The 26,172-nt window shown below is 43.0% G+C and overlaps 3 protein-coding genes across 12 annotated transcripts in view; 1 reads left to right on the plus strand and 2 right to left on the minus strand.

The window, feature by feature from the left end:
- Positions 1–2,933: 2,933 nt before the first annotated feature.
- Positions 2,934–6,559, minus strand: LOC311027018 (zinc-binding protein A33-like). Of its 2 annotated transcripts, XM_084030773.1 has the most exons (6): positions 6,001–6,559; positions 5,783–5,878; positions 5,474–5,704; positions 5,363–5,385; positions 4,679–4,797; positions 2,934–4,532 (listed from the first exon to the last, which is right to left on the minus strand). In XM_084030773.1, the coding sequence occupies exons 1-6, from the start codon at positions 6,400–6,402 to the stop codon at positions 4,027–4,029; spliced, it is 1,377 nt and encodes a 458-aa protein (XP_083886899.1). In that variant the 5' UTR covers positions 6,403–6,559; the 3' UTR covers positions 2,934–4,026. The 2 variants fall into 2 exon arrangements, 1 of the variants encoding a protein (XP_083886899.1); XR_014598543.1 differs by lacking the exon at positions 5,363–5,385 and having other exon boundaries at positions 4,392–4,532.
- A 1,042-nt stretch (positions 6,560–7,601) lies between these two features.
- On the minus strand, positions 7,602–14,577 carry LOC311027020 (zinc-binding protein A33-like). The gene is made up of 6 exons (XM_084030775.1): positions 13,909–14,577; positions 13,693–13,788; positions 13,379–13,609; positions 13,268–13,290; positions 8,847–8,965; positions 7,602–8,700 (listed from the first exon to the last, which is right to left on the minus strand). The coding sequence occupies exons 1-6, from the start codon at positions 14,308–14,310 to the stop codon at positions 8,582–8,584; spliced, it is 990 nt and encodes a 329-aa protein (XP_083886901.1). The 5' UTR covers positions 14,311–14,577; the 3' UTR covers positions 7,602–8,581.
- A 6,877-nt stretch (positions 14,578–21,454) lies between these two features.
- Positions 21,455–26,172, plus strand: part of eya4 (EYA transcriptional coactivator and phosphatase 4) — a 40,185-nt gene continuing 35,467 nt past the window's right edge. For 4 of the 9 annotated variants that reach the window (XR_014598560.1, XM_084030798.1, XM_084030802.1 and 1 more), the window contains exons 1-2: positions 21,456–21,816; positions 25,392–25,452. Coding sequence is in view for 6 of the 9 variants with exons in the window: in XM_084030798.1 (XP_083886924.1) it covers positions 25,420–25,452 (33 nt within the window). In the remaining 3 variants the exon portion in view is untranslated. Of the gene's footprint in view, positions 21,817–25,391; positions 25,453–26,172 lie in introns of all 9 variants that reach the window. The other 5 variants (XR_014598558.1, XR_014598559.1, XM_084030800.1 and 2 more) reach the window with 2 other exon arrangements.

A 26,172-nucleotide genomic window follows, 5' to 3' on the forward strand; every position in this document is an offset into this window, starting at 1 on the left:
AGACCCTATGTGTACTACTGCAGAAGTTTGGTAACATTCCATGCATTATTAGTGGGGAAATTTATGAGATATACTCTATGTACCATCGCGCTATTACAAAGCCGTTCGGCTGATCGCCCTATCTTGACCACTGCTGACCATCGCTAAAAATGCTTCCGAGGGAGTGTTTGGCTGGAGGTCTTGGTGGAAATTACCTAGGGTCCATTTCACTCCGAACCATCACTTTAAGAAAGGTATATGAATACAGATCATCAGTACCAGCATGAATGAGACATCCTTAGCTGCCGCCTCCCTCTCTGCGGTTTGGATTTTGTCTTTCAGGGATTGATCTCTGCAGTCAAATTAACAATCCTGATGTTCATTGCTTCACTCTTTTCCCCGGCCTCGTACTTCAGCGCTTTTATCCGAGTGGCTTCCTCTGCACGCAGGAACTGGTGAAGCTTCTGAAACTCCTCTTTGATCGACTTCTCTGTCTGCTGATCCTGAAGCTGAGGGAAGAGAAACATGTTGTTTTTTTAAATTAAAGGAACATGTATGTCGGTTTCTGCCTCATCATGTGTCAGACTCACCTTGATGAGGCCGGCCATTTCATTACACTGGACCTTTTGTGCTTCAAACAAGCCCAGTTTGGTCCTCAAATACCTAATTTTCAGCTTGAGTTGGGCCTACAATTTACATTTGCATACATAAAAAAACAGTGGTTTAGTCATACAAGATATTCGCATGTTGTGTGCAATATGAAGTTTTGCAGTTGTTTTTAATAAACAAGTGCTTGGACTGGCTTACCCTGCAGGGTCCAGTTGCTTCATCGAGGGGGACGCAGTTGTGTTTCTTGTGTTTCTGCGCATCCCTACAGATGACGCAGATGAGCTGCTGGTCGTCCTGACAGAAGAGCTTAGCTGCGTTTCAATAACGGTTTGAGTCGCCCTCGCTCACTTGCCCTAAGCACTTGCCCTCGGGGGAATCCCCGCCGCCATCTTAAGGGCTGTTCCATTTCCCTGAACAGCTGAAGTGAACTCCGTGAGATCGACCCTTGAGGGCTGAGTGATCGAGTGAACAACGATGGCCACTTCAGAGCTGTATATCACCCACAATGCATTGCAGTGGTGCACGAAAAATATGTCCATGCGGTGGCGATAATGAACCTCAAACACCATTGTCTGCTGTCTATTCACCACCAAGGAAGAAGAAGAAAGTAGAATTCAATTTAATTCATTTTCTTAAATTGTGCAATCAGACTGTCTGTTGCAGAGTTATGGCAGAGCCCAACGTTTACAAGTGTAAGTAAATAAGCCGACGTATTGCCATCAAGCGTAGAATACGTCTTCGTCTCAATGAAATGAGTCTCCGCATATTCTGTGTAATTTGGAATAGGCAGTATAGCGCTACTCCAACAACGTGTGGTTGATCCATGATTGTCTGGGCTGTTAGTGAACGAGGGCAGGTGTGTTCCATTTACCTCTTTCACTCCCCCTCCGCCCTCTTTCCCTCCGCCCTCCAAGTGGCCTCCGTGTGACGTCATAGCAAGGGCTTAGGGCAAGTGAGCGAGGGCGACTCAAACCGTTATTGAAACGCAGCCCTTGAGTTTCTCGCCGTGCAGACTGCACATGACGTCAGCAGGAGGCCCCGAACCGGCTCTCTGGTCCTTCTCTCGTCTCAGGGCGTCGGAGAGGTCTCTCAGCGCCAGGTTACGTGGAGGCTTAGCCATGGGAAACAGCTCCTTACACAGCGGGCACGTGCGGAGTCCACTCTGGCGCCACCACTCCTGGAGACAGCGCGCGCAGAAGCTGTGGCCGCAAAGCAGCACGACGGGATCCTTGTAGATGTCACAGCACACGGGGCACGACCAATCCGTCTCTGGCGCCGACGCCATTGTGTTGCTCCTGCTCGCTTACTTTCACTCTCACACCGGTTTCAGTTTGTTTTTTTGCTCTGGTTCAGTTTAGCTCCAAGCGCGTTAAACAAACCGCTGTTACATAAAAAAACATCCTATTTACTGGAGCCTCTTCCTGTCCGTTTCTTCCTGACTTCTATGTAAAGTAGGAGGAGCTTTTTTTTTTCATCTCTGCATCATGTGGTTTAGCCCACTTTACTAAGAAGTGAAAGTGAAAGTGAGCACTATCACTAATAATACCTGCAGTTCAACAGTGGAGTCGATATGATCATTAAGAGAGTATATACACATGTATGATCGAGGGTTGAAGCTTTCCCAGTGATTAAGAAATACATCAGGTTTCCCAGGATTGTGTCTGTTTAAATGAAAAGCAGCACTACTTTCACTTTCTTAAATGTGGTCGAGAGAGGGTGTCTTTGTGTCAGTAGATAGATACAAAGTGTGCTGAAAACCCAGGATTCAGCTGATATTTTTGCCAAAACGGCACCACATTTTGGAGAAAACTCCTGTAAAATACTGTAAGATCTGCACTTCCTGGTGTTCAACCCGTGTAAGGCATCTCATTAATACTCAGTATACAACATACAACAACAGGTCCAACCATTCACAAGTTCATTTCATCTGATTAGTTGAAAAACGGGACCTTCAGTAGAATAACATCTGACGTATTCTACTCCGGTCAACATCGAGTGATTGATCGTTCAAAGGGGGGACTTCGAGAAAGAAAAGTTGGATACGCTGGTTTGCCGCCATTCCTTTGAGCTGATGTCATGGTTTTCCAAAATGTGGAATTTGCCAGGCAATCAGTTGCAGTTAACTTAACAATTGGGGCTCGCTTTCAATTCATAACTATGAAACATGTAGCGATGCCTGCTTGCAAAATGACACATTTATGCCAAGCAGCCAAATTCCCTCACATTCTCAAATTAAATTTGAACGTATGAACACATCCATCTCTGTTTAGCTTTTTTTTTTTAGTCGTCAGAAGAGCCATGTCACACCCATTTGACACCCTCACTGGATGCTAACATGGGATCATCTGACTGTTTCCTTCATTGCACAACAGCTGGCATGAAAGAAATGAAAGAAATGACTTAAAATAAAATTGACTTGATACATTTTTGACTGATATTGAAGCACAAACAAGTTTCCATAGCCCCAAATCAAAAATGTGCCTCTCGAAAACAAGGATTTTGCAGTTCAGATACGGAAAGAATATAAAGAACTCCAAACATGAACATATGAAATAAGCAAAACAGCCTCAATCTTAATCTGATAACATGCAGATTTCACTCTAAACATCTCTCTCATTCACCTCACATTTGCAAGACATCACAATCCCCAAAACATTATTTATTATTGGACTTCCATGAAGTTGGAGAGCTAGATTTAAAACCGATGATTATTCCTTAGTATGAGACAACCTCCATTTCCCAAAATGCAACTCAACAGCATCTTTCATTAGACCCTCCTTGCCTCCTAAATGCCCGTAACTTTCAAACCCCACTTTCAAAGCGTATCCAGAGGCACAGACAACATTATGCATGTGTTATCTACATACATCCATAACAAACACTCATAAATCCCATGTTACATTACAATGAAGAGGAAACTGGACCTCATGTGTAAAAGTCATAGACTGTATATAAGAAGTGGACATGAGACTACTAGCTGTTACTATTAGTTTTCATGAATTGAAAACATCCTGTAAAAGATGAATATACAGACCCTGAAGCATACCCTGCTTTACCATCCATTTTACTGTAAACGGGACCTTAAGTTACTAAATGAACATTTTGCTGAAGAAGACTTGAAACTAGCAATGGAGAACATAAACGTTTACTGAGTAAATCAAGTGAGAAGTAGGCTCAATTTCTTTGACTTTTCTTTGACTTCTATAAAATGTGATTTTTTTTTCTTGAGTCGCCCCCTGCTGTCTATTAGAAATCATGCAAGTTCTGCATTTACTTCACTTTTCAGACCCGCAGGTTGCTGCGGGGTAAAATCAGTGCAGTGCCCCTTTTCTTTTTAAAGGTGGACTAAATAAGAAAAACAGGTAAAACCATTGTTGTTAATAATACAAAAATAAGGCCTCACGTTGTTGTTTAGACTTTTGCTATAATCGTGATTGTTTATTTGGCTTTTTTTATTGTCACTGACAATTCAGCTGGTAGGATTTTTGCGTTCCATCTAACATATGGAAAAACCGTTTCTGTGAAAATGTATTTGATGGTGTGTACATGTGTTTTCCTATCGAGGTCCGAAAATGATAGTATTCCTTGGTCGTAATCTAGCTGCACTCTGATCTTTTTGGGGAATGAATCTTTAAGTAAAAGTTTCCCATGATCTGGAGTATGTTCATACAGAAAGTATGTGCAAGGGCACATGCACATGCCCCAGATCTTTTCAGAAGATGGGCACTTGGTTTTAACAGCCACACCGACGGTCCAATAATCCCCCACATCCAGGTCCCAACTGTGCTTTCCAGAGCTAAAGCCTTCCGAGCCGAGAACACCGTTGTACCGCCTTTCTGGGTTTGAAGGAAGTGGATGACTCTTGTGCTCGGTCGTTGATCGGGTCATGTGTTCTGATATAGTCAATAAAGAGCAGCCAGTGTTGGGGTCCAGAGTCACAGGAGCTTCAGAGAAAATAACAGAAAACAAAAGGGAAAGTTTAGTTGAACCAAAGCGTTACAGTGTATTTACAGAAGGGCAGCCTAGTTCTGTACATGATACTGCAAAATAAACCGTAAAAAATGTGACAAGGCAGGAACACTTTGCTCACTGTATTGGATGATGGTCTTCATCTTCATCCAAACTGTGAACAGCAGGTTCCCCAGGTGTTTGGCCTCATCGACCAGGGCTCCCAATGGAGCCTCTGGTTCTGGCAGGTTGCATTGGGCTCTGAAGGAACATCAGGCAGCCACAGATTAGCAGTCGCATATATTTTTACAGATTGGTTGCATTTTTGTTTGATGCAAAGCAGCAAATGCCAAAGAATCACAGGACTTTCACCAAAGTTTTACTCCTTTTAAGTAAACCATGTGGGAATCGCAGGTTTCAGCATGTGTGATATTAGGCTAAAATAATGTGTGAATAAAACACATTTTTGGTTGCAGAAACATACAATGCCAACATTGTTTTCTGGTGACTGGGTTGGTTATAATCCTTTTCATCATATCAAACCAATTTTTCTGTATTTTTATTGGTATTTATTCTTCTATTGCCATACAACGTATAGACACTTATTAGTTACCTTCCTATATAGTGATTTGGTTTGTCAGTCCAGTATCCCCACACAATGTTAAAACAACAGTAGGTTTCACTTTTGGAAATGTACGATAACTTTCCCACCTTTGAGGAGAGAAGTCGGCTTCATTCTCTAAACTTTTCAATCCGGAGCAAAACTGCTGTACCATCAGCCTGATTATAATTCAGTTTTGATAGATTGTGTAAGGAAACTACTTACCGCTTCATAATGGATTTGACATTCTGTCAAATAAAGAAAAAACAGATTAACGAATTACTACCGCTATTCAATATTAAGAAAGGTATATGAATGAATACAGATCATCAGTACCAGCATGAATGAGACATCCTCAGCTGCCGCCTCCCTCTTTGCGGTTTGGATTTTGTCTTTCAGGGATTTGATCTCTGCAGTCAAATTAACAAGCCTGATGTTCATTGCTTCACTCTTTACCCCGGCCTCGTACTTCAGCGCTTTTATCCGAGTGGCTTCCTCTGCACGCAGGAACTGGTGAAGCTTCTGAAACTCCTCTTTGATCGACTTCTCTGTCTGTTGATCCTGAAGCTGAGGGAAGAGAAACATGTTGTTTTTAATTAAAGGAACATGTATGTCGGTTTCTGCCTCATCATGTGTCAGACTCACCTTGATGTGGCCGGCCATTTCATTACACTGGAGCTTTTGTGCTTCAAACGTGCCCAGTTTGGTCTTCAAATGCATAATTTTCAGCTTGAGTTGGGCCTACAATTCACATTTGCATACATAAAAAAAACAGTGGTTTAGTCATACAAGATATTCGCATGTTGTGTGCAATAATAAGTTTCACAGTTGTTTTTAACAAACCAGTGCTTGGACTCGCTTACCCTGCAGGGTCCAGCTGCTTCATCGAGGGGGACGCAGTTGTGTTTCTTGTGTTTCTGCGCATCCCTACAGATGACGCAGATGAGCTGCTGGTCGTCCTGACAGAAGAGCTTGAGTTTCTCGCCGTGCAGACTGCACATGACGTCAGCAGGAGGCCCCGAACCGGCTCTCTGGTCCTTCTCTCGTCTCAGGGCGTCGGAGAGGTCTCTCAGCGCCAGGTTACGTGGAGGCTGAGCCATGGGAAACAGCTCCTTACACACCGGGCACGTGTGGAGTCCACTCTGGCGCCACCACTCCTGGAGACAGTGGGCGCAGAAGCTGTGGCCGCAAAGCAGCAGGACGGGATCCTTGTAGATGTCACAGCAAACGGGGCACGACCAATCCGTCTCTGGCGCCGACGCCATTGTGTTGCTCCTGCTCGCTTACTTTCACTTTCACACCGGTTTCAGTTTGTTTTCGCTGTGGTTCAGTTTAGCTCCAAGCGCGTTAAACAAACTGCTGTTACATAAAAAACATCCTATTTACTGGAGCCTCTTCCTGTCAGGTTCTTCCTGACTTCTATGTAAAGTAGGAGGAGCTTTTTTTTCATCTCTGCATCATGTGGTTTAGCCCACTTTACTAAGAAGTGAAAGTGAAAGTGAGCACTATCACTAATAATACCTGCAGTTCAACAGTGAAGTCGATATGATTATTAAGAGAGTATATACACATGTATGATCGAGGGTTGAAGCTTTCCCAGTGATTATGAAATACATCAGGTTTCCCAGGATTGTGTCTGTTTATATGAAAAGCAGCACTACTTTCACGTTCTTAAATGAGGTCGAGAGAGGGTGTCTTTGTGTCATACAAAGTGTGCTGAAAACCCAGGATTCAGCTGATATTTTTGCCAAAACGGCACCACATTTTGGAGAAAACTCCTGTAAAATACTGTAAGGTCTGCACTTCCTGGTGTTCAACCCGTGCAAGGCATCTCATTAATACTCAGTATACAACATACAACAACAGGTCGAACCATTCACGAGTTCATTTCATTTGATCAGTTGAAAAACGGGACCTTCAGTAGAATAACATCTGATGTATTCTACTCTGGTCAACATCGAGTGATTGATCGTTCAAAGGGGGGATTTCGAGAAAGAAAAGTTGGATACGCTGGTTTGCCGCCATTCCTTTGAGCTGATGTCATGGTTTGTACAGGAAGAATGATGATTTGTAGAGAGAGAGGTTAAAAAAAAAAAACAATTAAAAAAATGGAAATGTAAAGAAGGGATATATTTTCCAAAATGTGAAATTTGCCAGGCAATCAGTCGCAGTTAACTTAACACTTGGGGCTCGCTTTCAATTCATAACTACGAAACATGTAGCGATGCCTGCTTGCAAAATGACACATTTATGCCAAGCAGCCAAATTCCCTCACATTCTCAAATTAAATTTGAACGTATGAACACATCCATCTCTGTTTAGCTTTTTTTTTTTATGTCGTCAGAAGAGCCATGTCACACCCATTTGACACCCTCACTGGATGCTAACATGGGATCATTTGACCGTTTCCTTCATTGCACAACAGCTGGCATGACAGAAATGAAATAAATGAAGTAAAATAAAATTGACTTGATACATTTTTTTAATTGATATTGAAGGACAAACAAGTTTCCATAGCCCCAAATCAAAAAGTTGCCTCTCCAAAAAAATAAAAAATTATGACAACATTATGAAACAAGCAAAACAGCCTCAATCTTAATCTGATAACATGCAGATTTGACTCTAAACATCTCTCTCATTCACCTCACATTTGCAGGACATCACAATCCCAAAACCATAAAATGGATTACGATGAACAGATATACCCTCGATTTATCATTCAGCTAGATTTAAATATGATTATTCCCTATGAGACAACCTCCATTTCCCAAAATGCAACTCAACAGCATCTTTCATTAGATGATGCCCGTATCTTTCAAACCCCATTTTCAAAGCGTATCCAGAGGCAAAGACAACATTATGCATGTGTCATCTATACATATGATGAGTCCATAACAAACACTCATAAATCCCATGTTACATTACAATGAAGAGGAAACTGGACCTCATGTGTAAAAGTCATAGACTGTATATAAGAAGTGGACATAGTCCCTGTGACGTGAGACTTCTTGCAGTAGTGAGACGATCAAAAAGAGTTAAGATTAGTTTTCATGAATTGAAAATATCCTGTAAAAGTTGAATATACAGACCCTGAAGCATACCCTGCTTTACCATCTGTTTTACTCTAAAAGGGACCTTTAGTTACTGAAGAAGACTTGAAACTAGCAATCGAGACTGTAAACGTTTTTTCTTGAGTCGCCCCCTGCTGTCTATTACAAATAATGCAAGTTCTGCATTTACTTCACTTTTCAGACCCGCAGGTTGCTGCGGGGTAAAATCAGTGCAGTGCCCTTTTCTTTTGAAAGGTGGACTAAAGAAAAACAGGGAAAACCATTGTTGTTAATAAGGTACAAAAGTTAGGCCTCACGTTGTTCTTTGTTTGCTGTAATCGCGATTGTTTATCTGGCTTTTTTTATTCCCAGTGACAATTCAGCTGGACGGATTTTACTTTCTACGGAAAAGGCGTTTCTGTGAAAGTGAATTCATTCGCTCGATCGCTGAAGAGGACAGTTCTGATATAGTCACTGAAGAGCTGCCAGTGTTGGGGTCCAGAGTCACAGGAGCTTCAGAGAAAATAACAGAAAACAAAAGGGAAAGTTTAGTTGAACCAAAGCGTTACAGTGTATTTACAGAAGGGCAGCCTAGTTCTGTACATGATACTGCAAATTAAAACATAAAAAATGTGACAAGGCAGGGACACTTTGCTCACTGTATTGGATGATGCTCTGCATCTTCGTCCAAACTGTGTACAGCAGGTTCCCCAGATGTTTGGCCTCATCGACCAGGGCTCCCAATGGAGCCTCTGGTTCTGGCAGGTTGCATTGGGCTCTGAAGGAACAACAGGCAGCCACAGATTAGCAGTCGCATATATTTTTACAGATTGGTTGCATTTTTGTTTGATGCAAAGCAGCAAATGCCAAAGCATCACAGGACTTTCACCAAGGAAATCACTGTTCATGTCCCATGTGAAATTAAAAGTAAATGTTGAGTTTAGACTTGTTACAGAATGTTGCATTGGATAATCCTGTTAAGTGGACTGATGCTAACCGAGTAGTTTTACTCCTTTTAAGTAAACCACGTGGGATCGCAGGTTTCAGCATGTGTTATATTAGGCAAAAAAAATGTGTGAATGAAACACATTTTTGGTTGCAGAAACATACAATGTGTCACGCCGCGGTGAGGTTTTGTCTTGTCTTGGTTTTTGTCTTGTGAATTTCCTGTTTTATTTTGAAAAGTAACTCCGCTCTCGTTTCAGGTCACTTGCTCTTCCTCATGTGTCCCCGGTCTGACGTCATCCCTGATTCCTGATTGTTTCCACCTTTTCCCCATTATCCATTATACTTCCATTATGCCTCCAACCCTGATCCATAGCCTTGCCACAGTATTCTCGTCAAGCTTGTTCTGCGTTGTTTTGTACCTCTAGAAGAGTGATCTGAATTTGATATGTTTTTTTGGTTAGCGTGTTTTGTTTGAGTGTTTAAGTTTGTAGCCGTGTTCATAGCCTTGTTGTTTTTCCTCCCTTAAGGCGGGTCCACACCGGACCGAAAATTGGCGTCTTTGAGAGAGTCGGCGTCCGTGACATGAGTCTCCTTGGTGTGGTCGCTCGAATCGGCCCACATCTGCGTTCATTTCAGCCGATTCAAATGTGTAATCCGCCATTCGAGTCGGCCATATTAAGTAGCCCGACTTCATTTACCGACGCGAGTCGGGCAGTCGGTGCGGTGTGGACCCGCCTTTAGGGGCGATCTTTTGTTTGTATCTTTTTTTTTTTTATTCTTTTTTTTTTTAGCTCGGAATAGTGTAGTTTAAGTTTGTAGCCTTTCACCTTGATCCTCCTTGTGAGTGATTTTCAGGTTGTAGTTTTCATAGTGCTTGCTTTTTTTTTGGTCATAGTCTGGTTTAGGTTTCATAGCCTATTTTGTCTCTCTGGGCCCTAGTTTCGTGGCGCAGCGCAGTGCTGCGCAGGGTGGCGGAGCCGGCGTAATGCAAGTTTCGACCCGCGCAGCCTTGCGCACGGTCAGTTTGGCAGTTTGGTGGATCGCCTGCGCCAAGATGGGTGTGGCGGCGCAGCAGGGGGAGGCGTCACAGATTCAGCTTGGCGTAGCGGAAGTTTTGTGGCTGACGGCAGTGCGCACACGTCACCGAGACCTCACAGGCAGGTTTCCACAGTTCCAGGCACATTTAAATGCAATAAATAATCACAACAAACACTATTTAATGCAACTAATTGAATCAACACGTGAATTTATATCTATATAGATTGTCCCGTCACATCTGACGTCAGATCAAAGGCGGATGGCACGCGTAACGGAAACTCAGCCTCTCGGACCAAAACATCTCCCTCTCTCTCTCCTGTTTTTTTAATATCGGCATTGTTAATAGGCGCGTTTCGAATCAAGCATGCGCATGCATTTGCCTCGCAAAACCAGGCATTCTGGGAAAAAAACGTCACAAATGCTGGTGATAACTTCCCTTTGCGACATGTCACATGACTTTAAAAACTCACGGTATATCCAGGTACCTCCCTTCGCATGCTTTTCTCTGCAGATGGTCTGAAATAAGTGCGGACATAAGACACTCCCCTCAACGTTGCCCTAGTTGGTTAGAATTATCACGTGGTATTTCCCACGTGAGAAAATTCCTCAGCCTCCGTCAACAACGGGACTTCAAATGCCTCGGCTCGAATTCGTCAGCGACGAAGAAAGCCAGCGCCACCGGTGCAGGCCATATATTCTTTGTGCAAAGTCCGTGAAGTTTCCCCTGGCGCGATAGTTTTTGTTATGTATACAATTATTAATAAAGTTTAAATAAAAAAAAAAATAAAAAAAGTCTGTGAAGTGCACCTGTGTCCGACTTGACGTGGTGGGAACTTGGCGTGTTTATGACGAGTTCCGGCGGATCCTCTCACGTCTCGTGCATGCATCGGCGCAAATGCATGCGATCCGAAACGCAGCCAATAGGCTTGTTCGGGATGGTCTTGGCTTGACTTGACTTGACTTACCACGCCGACGAGAGCTGCAGGTGTCTGAGGGGGCGGGCTCTAAAAGAGACGGCAGCCAAACGCCGTCAAGTCGGACAACAAAGTCAACGTGACTATGGTGCTCAAGCGATTGAACACAGCAGCAAACCAAAGAGGATATGTTATATACACATATATATATATGTATTACACACACACACACACACACACACACACACACACATACATATTTACATAAATACATACATACACACACACACACGCAAGGCAACATGTGGAAGGGCTTTTTTTTCCCAGTATATTTGTATTATCATTCTATGTTTGTATTAACCAGACCTCACATATAATAGGCCTACTCACAACACAATGCACAGAACTTAAGATCAAGCCATGAGATCAATGCGACCAAAATAAAAAGTATCATTTCACCACAAGGTGGCTGCCGAGTGCGGACCTGAACACACGTCATTGAACTTTTAACCAATGAGAACCATTCCACTGTAGCGGAGGTGTGGACAAGCCGGTTGCAGCCGTCGTAGACCGCGCTGCCAAGCGCTGCAAGAAGCGCCTCTTAAAAACTTGTTCCCACGATGTTTTGGGTCACGTGATATGGTCGCGACCCTGTGACGTCTTTGCAGTCGGCTGCTAAGTCGGACACAATTCTAGCCATCATGCATCGCTTTCAACCCACAATACATCACGTTAGGTAGCGCGCTGCAGGCGGCTACATCAAGTCGAATTCGCCTATTGTCTATGTGAAAAGCTGTGCAATGCATTCTGGTAGCGTCGCGGCGAATGTCGAGAGACGGCGCGCTGGCCGCTTCTCATTTGCATAAAGTTGAAGTCGAATCTACTTTATGCTAATCAGAGAGAGAGAGAGAGATGGTACACATTAGGCATTGCTTCACGATGATTCACCTCTGTGCTATGCACCAAAGATTCCCAATGAAGATCATCAGACTGGCTGAAGCTGCATTTTTCTTTATTTGTTTCGCTTTAAGCTGTATTGTAGCATGTTTTTTTTTTTTTTTTTTTAGTCGTCAGAAGAGCCATGTCACACCCATTTGACACCCTCACTGGATGCTAACATGGGATCATTTGACCGTTTCCTTCATTGGACAACAGCTGGCATAAAAGAAATGAAATAAATGACGTAAAATAAAATTGACTTGATACATTTTTTTAATTGATATTGAAGCACAAACATCCAGGCGATTGATTGACAGGCGCTCTCCTTCATACAATCAGGCGCACACTTCATGGCTGCACCTGATTGGACGATCGCTTTCACTGCTGTCCCGTCTGCTCTGGAGTTCACGCAGACCAACATGGCGGCTCGTTTGGAAACTTTCTCTTATTCTACGAAAATAGTTGACCGAAAGGTGTTTCTGATAACAGTTTAAGCGAGAAATAAGCTATGCAGTTGCTGAATCTGTCTTTATTTTAGATCGACAACATTCAGTCTAGAAGATTTTCGCGAGCGTTCCCGAGGCGGCGAGTCGAGCCCGGCGCCTCTGATTAGCATAAAGTAGATTCGACTTCAACTTTATGCAAATGAGGAGCGGCCAACTCGTCGACATTTGCCGCTACGCTACTAGAATGCATTGCACGGCTTTTCACATAGACAATGAATGGGACGCGGGGAAACACCGTTGCCTGTGGGAAAGCACCTTGAGAGCTGACTGCACCTGGTCTACGAAACTAGGGCCCACTGTCTTGAATGCCAAGATTCTGATTAAAAGCCTGTTTAACCCGTTCCCAATCTGCATCTGAGTCCTCTCCTCTGTCCAAGCATGACACAATGCCAAAAATGTTTTTCTGGTGACTGGGTTGGTTATAATCCTTTTTATCATATCAAACCATTTTTTCTGTATTTGTCATGCTATTTATTCTTCTATTGCCATATGACGTATTGACACTTATTAGTTACCTTTCTATATAATGATTTGGTTTGTCAGTCCACTATCCCCACACAATGTCAAAACATTCAAAGTAGGTTTCACTTTTAGAAATGTACGATAACTTTCCCACCTTCGAAGAGAGAAGTCGGCTTCATTCTCCTCTAAACTTTTCAATCCGGAGCCAAACTGCTGTACCATCAGCCCTGATTATAATTCAGTTTTGATAGATTGTGTAAGGAAACTACTTACCGCTCCATAATGGATTTGACATTCTGTCAAATAAAGAAAAAACAGGATAACAAATTACTACCGCTATTCAATATTAAGAAAGGTATATGAATGAATACAGATCATCAGTACCAGCATGAATGAGACATCCTTAGCTGCCGCCTCCCTCTCTGCAGTTTGGATTTTGTCTTTGAGGGATGTGATCTCTGCAGTCAAATTAACAATCCTGATCTTCATTGCGTCACTCTTTACCCCGGCCTCGCACTTCAGCGCTTTTATCCGAGTGGCTTCCTCTGCACGCAGGAACTGGTGAAGCTTCTGTAACTCCTCTTTGATCTTCTTCTCTGTCTGCTGATCCTGAAGCTGAGGGAAGAGAAACATGTTGTTTTTTTTAAATAAAGGAACATGTATGTCGAGGTTTCTGCCTCATCATGTGTCAGACTCACCTTGATTTGGCCGGCCATGTCATTACACTGGACCTTTTGTGCTTCCAACAAGCCCAGTTTGGTCTTCAAATGCATAATTTTCAGCTTGAGTTGGGCCTACAATTTACATTGCATACATAAAAAAACAGTGGCTTAATCGCACAAGACATTCACCTGTTGTGTGCAATATGAAGTTTCACAGTTGTTTTTAATAAACCAGTGCTTGGACTCGCTTACCCTGCAGGGTCCAGCTGCTTCATCGAGGGGGACGCAGTTGTGTTTCTTGTGTTTCTGCGCATCCCTACAGATGACGCAGAGGGGCAGCTGGTCATCCTGACAGAAGAGCTTGAGTTTCTCGCCATGCAGACTGCACATGACATCAGCAGGAGGCCCCGAACCGGCTCTCTGGTCCTTCTCTCGTCTCAGGGCGTCGGAGAGGTTTTTCAGCGCCAGGTTAGGTGGAGGCTTAGCCATGGGAAACAGCTCCTTACACAGCGGGCACGTGCGGAGTCCACTTTGGCGCCACCACTCCTGGAGACAGCGCGCGCAGAAGCTGTGGCCGCACAGCAGCAGGACGGGATCCTTGTAGATGTCACAGCACAAGGGGCACGAGCAATCCGTCTCTGGCGCCGACGCCATTGTGTTGCTCCTGCTCGCTTACTTTCACTCTCACATCGGTTTTGATTTGTATTCGCTGTGGTTCAGTTTAGCTCCAAGCGCGTTGAACAAACAACTGAACTGTTACATAAAAAAACATCCTATTTACTGGAGCCTCTTCCTGTCAGGTTCTTCCTGACTTCTATGGTAGGAGGAGCTTTTTTTTCATCTCTGCATCATGTGGTTTAGCCCATGAATGAGGAAATGAATTCTTATTTATCTGTATCACGCAATGGCAAAGCCAAGGTAGATGCAAACAGAAATCAGAGTCACAGTTTTTTCAATGTTCTTCGTTTAGGCGCCATTGCCTCACGATTAATACAGTCTTCAATGAAAACTACAACAAAAGAGGTGGCGACAAGTCAAATTAGCTCCCGCTTTACTAAGAAGTGAAAGTGAGCACTATCACTAATAATACCTGCAGTTCAACAGTGAAGTCGATATGATCATTAAGAGAGTATATAGACATGTATGATCTAAGGTTGAAGCTTTCCCAGTGATTATGAAATACATCAGGTTTCCCAGGATTGTGTCTGTTTATATGAAAAGCAGCACTACTTTCACTTTCTTAAATGTGGTCGAGAGAGGGTGTCTTTGTGTCAGTAGATAGATACAAAGTGTGCTGAAAACCCAGGATTCAGCTGATATTTTTGCCAAAGCGGCACCACATTTTGGAGAAAACTCAAAAATCATCTCATTAATACTCAGTATACAACATACAACAACAGGTCGAACCATTCACAAGTTCATTTCACGATCTTGATGACACAGCATCGAGTTCAAGGCTATTTTCCATAATATCAGATGTTTAAACATCACTTATAAAGGACTTATGAATGGCCAAGATTTTAACACACATTTTATTTAAACTTAATGTATTCTTCTCTCTCTGTCTCTCTCTCTCTCACACACACACACACACACACACACACACTCACACAAGCGACAGACGTCCAACTCACAGCAGTGAAAGTCACACATGATTTGCCCCTTGACCGCTGCAGCAATAGCTATCAAAGACTAAGTGGTTTAACATGACAGCACGCACCGCCATGTGGCCAGCTGATGTGGTATACTCCTTAGCTACTCTCTATCTCTCTCTCTCTCTCTCTCTCTCCTTTTCTCACACGGACTCTGGAGGAGAAGACTTAACGAATGTGCACCACACTGCTCACCAAAACGGAGAAAAACAATTGAAAAATCATTTGTGGACTCGAAGGCGAACGCGAGCGTTGATGTATTATGTGTCGGTCCTGTGATCGCCATGGAGACGTGTCCAGGGTGCATCCTGCCTTCTGTCAATGTCAGCTGAGAACGCAAAATACAAATGCCAAAATTATGTTTTTTTGTTTGTTTGTTTTTTGCATGAAAAAGTAATTACCAAAATAGTTGCAGAGTTAGTTGTTCTTGCATTTTTTTAATATATATTGTGTGCAAAAATCTTAATTTGTAAAGGAGCTAAAGCTGCCAAATTGCAGTGAAGTAAAAAAAAAAACTGGAATATGGCTGTAGTACTTCAAATTGTACAGTACTCTAGTGAATCTACTTGGTTACAGTCCGTTACATAACCCCATGCTCTCCTACAGTCTACAGACTTTTCCCACTTACCTTTCCTATGCTGGTGTAATTATTGCGGCTGGGGATAGTGGTGCGGGGGTGGATTCATGTGAGACTGTTCCTATACTTAAATATTATGTCCATAACCATAAAACATTCAATCCACATAAAGCCAAGTGTTCTGGATCTGGCCACAGTAGCCTCCCCAGGGTGGCGCAGTAAAAACCGCCCTGAGCCGCCATTAGGTGGAGGGAGCTGGAAGAAATACTGGACAGAGGCTGGGATCGAACCAGAGCCAGAGCACAGCTGATGGTAAACTAATTTTGTTGGCCTGATACCACCGAAATCCCCCGAAGAAAACCCACACACAGTGTACACAGCTCGTCACACACACACACACACACACACACACTGCACTGCATCATGCTTTCACTCAAGTGAAGAGTCTCGTAGGACGCTAAATGCGGGACAGAATCACACTTTCTCTCTCCCCGTTTCCATCTCTTCCCTCGACTGCTCTCACACACTTGATCACCATCTCAGCGAGTAAAGCATATGCTCCATCATTTGCCTTGAGGGACGAAAGACTGGGAAGGAATTCAGTGAGACGTTGTAGCACTTCTCTGCTGTATTTGCTAACAGCATTCAGCTGCGCAGCTTTCCTGTCCGCGAAACAGCAGAAACACTATACAAGGCTAAAAGTCTGGACTTGATATCCGACGTTATATTTCCAATGAGGAGAAGAAAAACATCAGTCGGGTTCTTTACGTGATAAATAGCTCTGATTGTGTCTGAAAGGATTTGCAAGTTAATGTCAAAAGTCATTCTGTAAAAGCTCGAGTCAAACATTTAAATGTTAAAATGTGTTCATTTGAAATTTTAAAGTGTTTTCCTGCCACATGAAGGTTAAAGACGCCGGAGACTAAATCCTAGGTATGACTATTTCATGTGAAGAATAAAGTGATAAATATATTACAGTAATTACAGGAGGCCACACACAAAAACTGTCCACTGACAGACAACAACAAACATACAAAAAAAGACGGTTAAAGCATGATATTAATTTGTCTGTCAGTGGACAGTCAGTGAAAAAAAAAAGCAGTAAGTGTAACCAGAGTGGCAGCTCCTGGCAAGACATTACAGGAATTTACGATGTGTTAATTGTTTCCTTTGTTCCTCTCTGTGGCAGCTCGCTCCTCGCTCCGGCAATTATGGAAGGCCGCGGCCTGCAATGAGCTCATTATCCCTCCCTCTCTATCTCTGGTCTAATTTTAATGCATTTGATTGATTGAACTGTCGTGAATCAGCACCACTTTAGCATGTTCACAAAAAACAAAATAACCTTTGACGGAAACGAGAGCAGTCCTGTCGCATTTGAGTCGTGCACCGCCATCTTAACTCGAGAGGAGATGAATTAAACATTTGCGTTTGTGTTTCTTTTAATATTGTGATAAAAATATGAAACCTAACTGTGGCACTTTGCCAAAAAATCCTGCGCGCTCCGGCCCCTGAAATAAACCCCATGCACCATTCCATTTGGCAAACCAATTTGGGATGGAGGGCGGGGGCAGGAAAGGGAGAGGTATAGGTTAGCTGTAGTAATAATCATAAATCACCTCTGAAATGCTGCCATGTCACATGCCAGACTGCGCCACTAATGACCAGGCCCATCTTTCACCGGGTATTTTTATCTGTGTGCCCTGACACTCGACTTCTGGAAGCGTCCTCTCGTTTTACGTCGTCAGCACCTCGGCCCGGCCTAAGCATAAGTTCCTCACATATCTATAAATACCAGCCAGCTAAATGGCATTTTCTCTCACCCACCCCCCTGCTTGGCAAGAACCAGGAGCTCTGTGACTTGGCAAAGGGACCCGCAGTCCTAGGCCACTAAACATCTTGGAGCTTAGACCCCCACCAGCGTCACCCTCCGGAGAACAGCTGGCTAAAAAAATAGATCCATCTGCCACTGCCTTCACATTCCAGTGTGGTTTCAGTTTAATTAAACACTTTTCAATTGATTCAAGTCAAATTTTGTGAGGAAACAAAAAGAACTGCAACATTGATAGCAACTTGATTGAATTTAAGACCACCTAAAGGATTTATTCCTCACATTGAACGTGCATCAAAATAGATTAGTGCTCGTCGACTCATGAATACGCACATCAGAAACGCACAAACACCTCTATATGCTTCCTTTGTGCAGAATGTCCTGCCAAGTTCTTTAAGCTTGCTGACATGTGGCACTAGAGGCTGCAGGTCAACGACAGCTTCCTGCTATTTCGGGATCTGTCACAGCTTGAGGTTTTAATTTATTCTGCCAGAATGTGTCAATCACTGAGCAGCGGGGGGTTCAAGCCTGGGTGGGAGAGCGAAAAAAGACACGACGGGTACGAGTCAAACAGGACTCAAAACAAAGCAAAATCTGCTTAAAATTAACACCAACCTTCGGAGTGGGAAGACAGTGAGGGAAGCCAGTGTGCTTTTTTTGCTGCACTAGTTACCGCTTTGGGTTGGTTTGGTTGCATTTGCATGAAAGGTGGCTTTAAAGCAGCATGTTACCAGAGCAGCAGCTCCAGTCCAAACCGCCTTTGGCTACCCGGGGTGCGTTCAGGCACAGTATTACGTGCAACGTTCTTGCATGAGGCCCAGTGAGGAGTGGAAGATATCTGCAGCCCCACAAAGTTAACAGTTAAGGCCCTTTAAGGCCATGCAAAGAATCACATTTACATTTATCAAATAATCGATTTTCAAATATGTTTGTTTTTTTTAGTGATGTGTTAAAAGTGTGTTCCCTGTCTTGGTTTTTGGACATAGAGTTAATCAAAGCTTGTGCTGACCGTTTCAATGACAATGAATTCATTAATTATTACACTCTCTCAGCATCCGAGGCCACTGTGTGCCATGCCGGTGCCGGTCCACAGGCCATGCCAAGGGTTTGAATTTGACCCTCCCACCGCGGTGCCAAAGTGTACACACACATCGGGCATCATGCGGTGTCGTGCCTACTATGCATGGCATCATATAACTTTGCAGTGCTTGCGGAATAAAGGAACAAACGGCTGAGTTGTGAAGCAGATTCATCTCACAGGATGACGAAACATCGGTTGTTTTTCTGTGTTTGCATCCCTCCCAAATTTCCCTCCACTCAGGGTCAACTTTAATCTTGTTGTACATCTTAATCCACTTTAAGTTGTACATCTTAAATAGATTTTTACTTGGATTCTAACCTCAATTAACTTTTATTCTATGTCCTATCGCACACAAATGCAAGAAATAAAACATACTCCCAATGCGATGGGAAGCCAGAGAGGGATCGTGCCCTTATCGCAGCACTAAGTCGTCCTCTGCCAGGAAACACTTTAACACCACTATTCGTTTCCCATTTCCACCCGACAGTCTTTGCTTCTTTTTTTCTTTAAGCATGACCTCAATCGATCCCGAACCTTAACCGTATGTTTATTATTGTAACCACGACGACAAAGCTCAGCTAACCTTAATGAAGTAATGAAGTTATTGTCATCCAAACCGCAATGTTTCCCAACCTTTAAAAAGTACTTATTTTATCCCGAAAACCCATGATCTTTTCTTAAACCAGAACGTAACCACATTGCTGTCACATCATAAAACTGATTTATTTTTCAACTGTGATTTGTAAAAAAAGGTTTTGGAAGGTATGATGCTGCCCGGGCCGATAGCGGCACCGGGTCAGAGAACTCTTCTGTGTGGAACCAGGGGGGCGCAGAACAGATGATGCATACTGGCATGCCATTTGGAGAACCCAGCCTCAGCTCCCTGAATTGTTTTGCTGCTAATAACCGATGAGATAGTGGCTAGAGACAAACCCAACGTTCGGTCCAGCCACTAATGTGTGTGTGACATCACAAATACTGCATCCACGTCTCTAGCTACCAATTAAACAGAAAAAAACTGGGGAAAGAAAGTAAGAACGTTTGTTTCACGGCCTCATTTACTGTCTGATCCCTTTTTTTTTTTCATTTTTGCTCTGCCAGTTTGTCAGCAGTGTCAGCCAATGCCACAAACTCTTTTTTTCTACGTGATTGTGTGTGTGTGTGCGTGTGTGTGTGTGTGTGTGTGTGTGTGTGTGATGCCACGGAAACGTTGGCTCTGTACATTCTACATAACATAAACAAATTGCATGTATGTGTGTGTGTGTGTGTGTGTGTGTCAGCAGGATCTCGCAAACCAACAATCATGCATCTGTCAGAGACGCCGCTGACATCATCATCATCCCAAATAAATGACAGCATGGTAAAAGAGCGCTGATCCGAGGCCAGCGGGTTCCAACGGGATCCATAAGCCATAACAAACATTTAATTTTTCAAATAAACTACACTCCGTGGCCAAATCTGTCATCTTTCCGGGGGCCACTGAGGAGCGGCGCTGCCTGACTTTTTTACTCTCACACGATTTATTTCAGCCCTGTTTATTATTTTGTTTGGTACAACATGTTTTCTGGCTTTTACTGGCACAACCGTTCTGCATTTTTTTTATCTCAAGCTGTAAACAGATTAAGCAGGAGGTTTTTTTTTGCCTCTGCATGTCTGTTTGATTGTGTACTTTTGCTCTGATATGTGAACTACCGTTATATCACAGTCATCACTTGGAACTCAGAAGCTGCAGAAGTCGGCATCCTCCGCAGCACAAAGTAAAGGGAGCTCTCGTTCCCAAATTACAAAAAATCTTAAATATTAGACTTCATGGGAGTATCCAGTTGTTTGTTGTTCTTTCCAGTATCCCTTAGAGTAGCATAAATCCAAATGATTTGAAATATAAACTTTTTTTCAACAACATTTCTCATCCAAAAGGCTTCAAATTGCAAGTGGAATATAATTAAGTTCAACAAATCATTATTTTGTTTCATCTTTTATTCCTGTGTTTCCATTTAAGTAGTGATAAATGTCGTCCCGTGTATATTATAAAGATCAACGCTGAATCAACAAATGCATGTAACGGTTCCAGGTCAAACAAAAATGTACTGGATTAACAGAATGCTTAGAATTATAGACTTTTCCTGACATTTTGAGGGTTTTTATTGGGGAAACATAATTGACGTTTGAACAGTTGAATAAAAACAGAAAATGTGGGTGGAAAGACTGAATGAATGTGTTGGATGTGGAGCGACACAGTATCTTATCTTTGGCTCTGGGGCTGCAGTTATGAACCAATTTTCATTGGAACTACTATAGCAAGAAAATACTTGTGAAAACGATTGACAGCAATTTCTAATTAATTTCTTTTCTTTTGATATAGATAGATAGATAGATAGATAGATAGATAGATAGATAGATAGATAGATAGATAGATAGATAGATAGATAGATAGATAGATAGATAGATAGATAGATACAGGCTGGTCAGTGGGTGCATGTTGTTTTTGCTCTGATGGGATAAATAAAACTGTGAGCACGTCATTTGGGCAGAACTATTAATAAGAATGTCATTTTGGACCCCCCCACCCCCTCCCCATTAGTCCTTTGGATACTTGCCCATCAGTGTCCACATGGCAGCTGAGCGCATGCGCAGCGCCACGGGTTTCAATAATGAAGTTGAGCCTAATGCCCGTGAACAGCCTGCTGCTCAAACTTGGACGCGGACTGAAAACATAATGGTGTTTCCCGAGACCGAGACCCGGGACTCCGGTCTGAGTTTGTAGATTACTTGAATCGAGTCTGATTAAGTCCTCTGGCTGGTTTTATTATTATTTATTTGTTTTGGAGGGGGGGGGGGGGGGACCCTTGGAGGTAATGGCCAGCAGTGGCTGAAGTGTTTTGATCCAGTCAGTGACAGCCTGCAAACAGCAGGGAGAGCTGTGCGGCGACCACACTGCCCTTTTTTGATTATGAGCGTTTCTGAGGAGTGAAGGAATCTGGGAGCTGATTTCTTGCTGGGGACGAAAGTGATTCAAAGTCAGGTACGTGGACGAAGCTTCATTATTCACGGACAGCTCTGTGGCTTCACTGTCTGATAGGAGAGCGGTGGCGGGTTTAGGTGGCTGCAGTCCGAGGACGAGAACTGTTGGTGTCGACTTATTAATTCACTGAAGTCTAAAATAATAGACGAAACATTAAATCCAATTCGAATTATGCATGATCTAAAATGATTCATCCTTCAACAACGAATTACGAACCGTTTGATTGCACAATTGACAATTAAGTATTTTTATTCGCGTTAATAATCAGCATATTATAAGGCATTTACGCACCTATTAATAAGATTTTCACTGTAGTATTTAATCTGGTGTCTCCTTTTCCCACGACTCACCGCATCGCCACAAATTTAATTTATTTTGTCAGTTAAATATTTACTTTAATTCGACAGAGTAACCTACATTTAATGTTCCAGACTTTTCTTTTAAAGTTTTTTTTTTTTTTTTTTATCTAAGAAAGTTTCCGCACGTAATTGTTTTTGACTGCAGGTCAATGATGTTTCCACAGCTTTTGAATCCAGACTCCATCACACATGGAGGGATTTCATGCTCCCCCCCCTCCACTCCTGCTCTGCCAGCATCCCTCCGTGCGTCCACTTTTTTCTCCCCATCGCTGCTCTCATCCCACGTGGAGTTTGTGTTTATATTTGATGTGTAGGAAACGGGAATCTTATACCACGGCCGGGTTCTCGGGGCTTGAATGGCCGCTGGCTATTGGCCTGCCCCTAACAACATGACAAGTTACGCGCCGACTCAAAATCCGATAGGTCTGCTGCGCAGTAATCCATACAGATTAGATTTCACATTAAGGACTCATACTTAACCAATGCGCATTAATGCGCAAAACAGATGGATGGACTGTTGCTTTGTGGAGAATCGGGGGAAATGATAAAGATGTAATACACACATAGAGACTGAAATCTAATTATGGGCCTTAAAAAAACAAATTAATATCAGACTATTAAAATAAAAAAAAATAAAAAACACCGGAAACTACACTTTATTTTGAAATAGGCGGTTTTGCTTTATGATGAGGCTTTTCATCAAATATTTTCAAATGCATCTCACATTTTTATTTTTATTTGTTTTTCTACAAATAAAATTTAAATAAATATTAATGAATGTTTTTTTTTAGCCCAGTAAATTATTTCACAATGCATGTGTTGATTTTTGTCATTCTTCAATTGTGTGTTGAAACCGTCTGAATAAATTCTGACCTAAATTCCGCGGAATTTGATCCTGAAGCTTCGAGGGATGCAAAAGTGATCAAATTAAATTTGAATTTAAATGTGTGATTGTGTGTTAATAAGGTAAAATAGTCACTGCCTTACAAGATCATCTTTCTTAATTTTCATTCCACTACATATAAAGTAATAAATGACTATTAGTGTTGGTTTAAAAAAAAGTATGGCCCACTTTTAACAACATTCACAATTACTCACACTATTAAATGATGTGTGTGTCCTGGTGTAATAGTGAGTGCACTTAATTAGTAAGAAGAAGCGTTTCTGCATCTTCTGTATGAAAATGTTCACAGAATTTTTTTTTTCGCCAAAAAAAAGAAGAAGAAAAAAATCGATCCGTGCGTAAAAACCGATTGCTCGGTAAATGAAGCTCGAGTCGAAGTGAATATGTGACCTTTTCCATCCAGCAGCAGCAGTCTGCGGTTTGTTCAACATTCTCCTCTCTTCGGCTTTTATAGCGTGAAATTACCGCAGCGCGGCCGCGCAGTCCGCCTTCTAATCCCTCCGCCGTCCCATATGTGTTTCCTGCGTCGCTGTCAATAGTCACGGTGAGAAATCTAATTCTCTCTTCTGGGACGCTGAAGGAAATGGCAGGCATTATTGATTCCCTGCAGTGTCAGGTGACTGGGTTTTTCGGGCCGTGTGAGGCAGACATGTGTAGTGTACATGACACGCAGCCTGAGAGCTGGACCAGTTGGTCACAAGCGAGTTTATGACATTTAAGACTATTAAAAGCATCAATTCATGCATATGCATTTTTTTAAAGACGTATTCTAAGCTCCTGTAGCACTTTTATATTCACTAAGAGTGTTAAAGTATCACTTTATTGCCCCAAAGGTCACTCATTTATTAATGAATATTCCTGACTTTATGATTGTTTGCTGTCCACTCGCTAAAGAAGGATAAATCATGAAGGGGAGAGTGAAAAGCAAACAGATAGAAGGCGGATTCTGTCCTCCACAAAGGTGAGAGGGAGGGGGAGGGAGGGTGAGGGAGGGTGAGGGAGGGAGGGAGGCTTGGGCACAAATCAATTCACCTGAGAGATGCATTATTGTCTTGGGTTTCAGGCGAGGAGGAGCTGAACGCTATGAAAAATTAAAAGGATGCCAGTTAGTTTAAAGGAGTGAGCCAGAAAAGTCCACAGTGCACGAGCACACGCACACACACACACACACACACACACACTACAAATGTCTGATTTAATGTTTTTACATGCTATTTTGAGACAATTATTTTGTATTAAATCAGCATTTAAACTACTAACCAGCCTTTGTCGAAGAATAAATATTGTTTTGTCTCCATACACACATATACTCTGATATAATGTAGCTGAACACACTATTGCGCTGTGAAGAAAGGACATTTGCAGCTTGCTCACTGGCTCAAACTGCAGATAGAAAAATATTAATTTAGGCTGAAGTGAAATAGAGCAAATGCATGAAAAATAATTTTTAAAAAATGGGGGAAATGAGCAGGAAAGGATTCAGTGACACTCCCTACCACACTTGCTGGGAACCACAGATCTTATGACAGGGAAGGACTTTTGTGTTTCTTCACAGCCCACTCTTTTGTCCGACTGTCAAACTTCTTGCAGAGGAGGCATTTTGTGCCGTTCTGTCGGGGATGATGACATTGTTTACCATTCTTCCTGCTGGCCTTTTGTTTGCTGCGTCACCTTCTGACAGTAGCCCTAAAAAAAAGAAGAGAAAAGCCAAGCACAATGTAATTTCGATCTCCGTCTCTTTTCCCGACGGCAACATCTAATCTCGCCCAAGTCGCAGACAATCACCTCGGCGTTGCTCTGGCCTCCAGCGCCAACCTGTCTCCTGTCTAGTATTAATAGGGTCACTCGCTGTCTTTGCAATGCTCGCCAGCCACTGTGACTGTGGTCCGGAGGCAGCCAAGCGGCCGTATCCTTTACACTTCTCCATTTTCATTGTTGATATTTACTTCTGCAATTATCTCTCCGCTTCACCCTGGGCTGAAGATGATATGCCGAAGTTACCGCTGCCGCTTCCCCTCCTCTCGGTCTCCTGTTGCTCACACATAAACGCACTGGCAGACGGGCTACCCGACAGATGCACATCGGCATTCAGAAAGAAAAAAAAAGACAGAAAATTATTACAGTACGGTGTGTGGTTTCATCCGCAATGTGAGTGTCTGTGATTCAATTTGACCATCAAAGCCCCAGTATTCAAGCACGAGGGGGGGCGGGGTTGATGCTTCAAGGTGTTCAATGGGTAAATAGAAAAAGGTGAATGTTTGCATTTAATAGCCATTGACCTACATTTATATTCTTATTTTTTGCCCCTAAAGTGCGCTGCGGATCACGACCCGAGAAGCCATGGAGGCCTCACAGGACCTCAACGAACAGATGGTGAGTTAAACGCTACTGTGTGTGTGTGTGTATACCTTGTATCGGCCACACAAGTCTGAGGTATGTATTGGAGAGTGTGTGTGTGTGTGTGTGTGTGTGTGTGTGTGTGTGTGTGTGTGTGGTAGCACACAGCAGATGTGGTTCAGTGAGTGTACAGTAACCATATGGCAGCAGTCAGAGTGAATGAGACAATGCTAGACGGAGACATCAATTTAGGATCTCCGTGTGTGTGTGTGTGTGTGAATCCTCACTCAAATTACTTTTTAACTTAATTGAGAAAGTAGGTCTTTTGTTATCCCTACCATACATTATCTTTTCCTCACATCACACACACACACACACACACACACACACACACACACACCGAGCCTGAAGGTTTGTTGGTGTCTCGGCACAGCAGGTCGTCTCTGCGTCACGTCAGCGGCAGCGTCCCAGTTCTGCTTGTTTAAAGATCAGGCCGTATTGTTGGGAAAATGATTTTGGCGGCGAGCGAGGTCCGCTCGCATTTCAAAGTCGTTAGTCAGCCACCAGAACAGGTGTAATTTCATCTCCTCCTCCTCCTCCTCCTCCATCAAGCTTGGTTCTCTCTCCCTCACTCTCCCACTGACCTGCCAGCCTCGACAGTAATAATAGCGCAAAGTGGGACAGAGCGCATGAAGTATGTTGTTTTCCCCCCACTTTTTGTGTTGCGCTGTCAGACTCGCCCCGGGTTAGATTACG

This window comes from Eutrigla gurnardus (assembly GCF_963514095.1).
Source record: "Eutrigla gurnardus genome assembly, chromosome: 16".
Taxonomy (NCBI): Eukaryota; Metazoa; Chordata; class Actinopteri; order Perciformes; family Triglidae; genus Eutrigla; species Eutrigla gurnardus.

Coding starts and splice junctions, on each gene's coding strand:
- LOC311027018 (XM_084030773.1), bottom strand. CDS start 6,402: ATGGCGTCGGCGCCAGAGACGGATTGGTCGTGCCCCGTTTGCTGTGAC. Junction 5,879..6,000: donor AAGCAGCTGGACCCTGCAGG/GTAAGCGAGTCC, acceptor TGTGAATTGTAG/GCCCAACTCAAGCTGAAAAT. Junction 5,705..5,782: donor AAATGGCCGGCCACATCAAG/GTGAGTCTGACA, acceptor CTCTTCCCTCAG/CTTCAGGATCAACAGACAGA.
- LOC311027020 (XM_084030775.1), bottom strand. CDS start 14,310: ATGGCGTCGGCGCCAGAGACGGATTGCTCGTGCCCCTTGTGCTGTGAC. Junction 13,610..13,692: donor ACATGGCCGGCCAAATCAAG/GTGAGTCTGACA, acceptor CTCTTCCCTCAG/CTTCAGGATCAGCAGACAGA. Junction 8,701..8,846: donor GCAGAGCATCATCCAATACA/GTGAGCAAAGTG, acceptor TTTTCTCTGAAG/CTCCTGTGACTCTGGACCCC.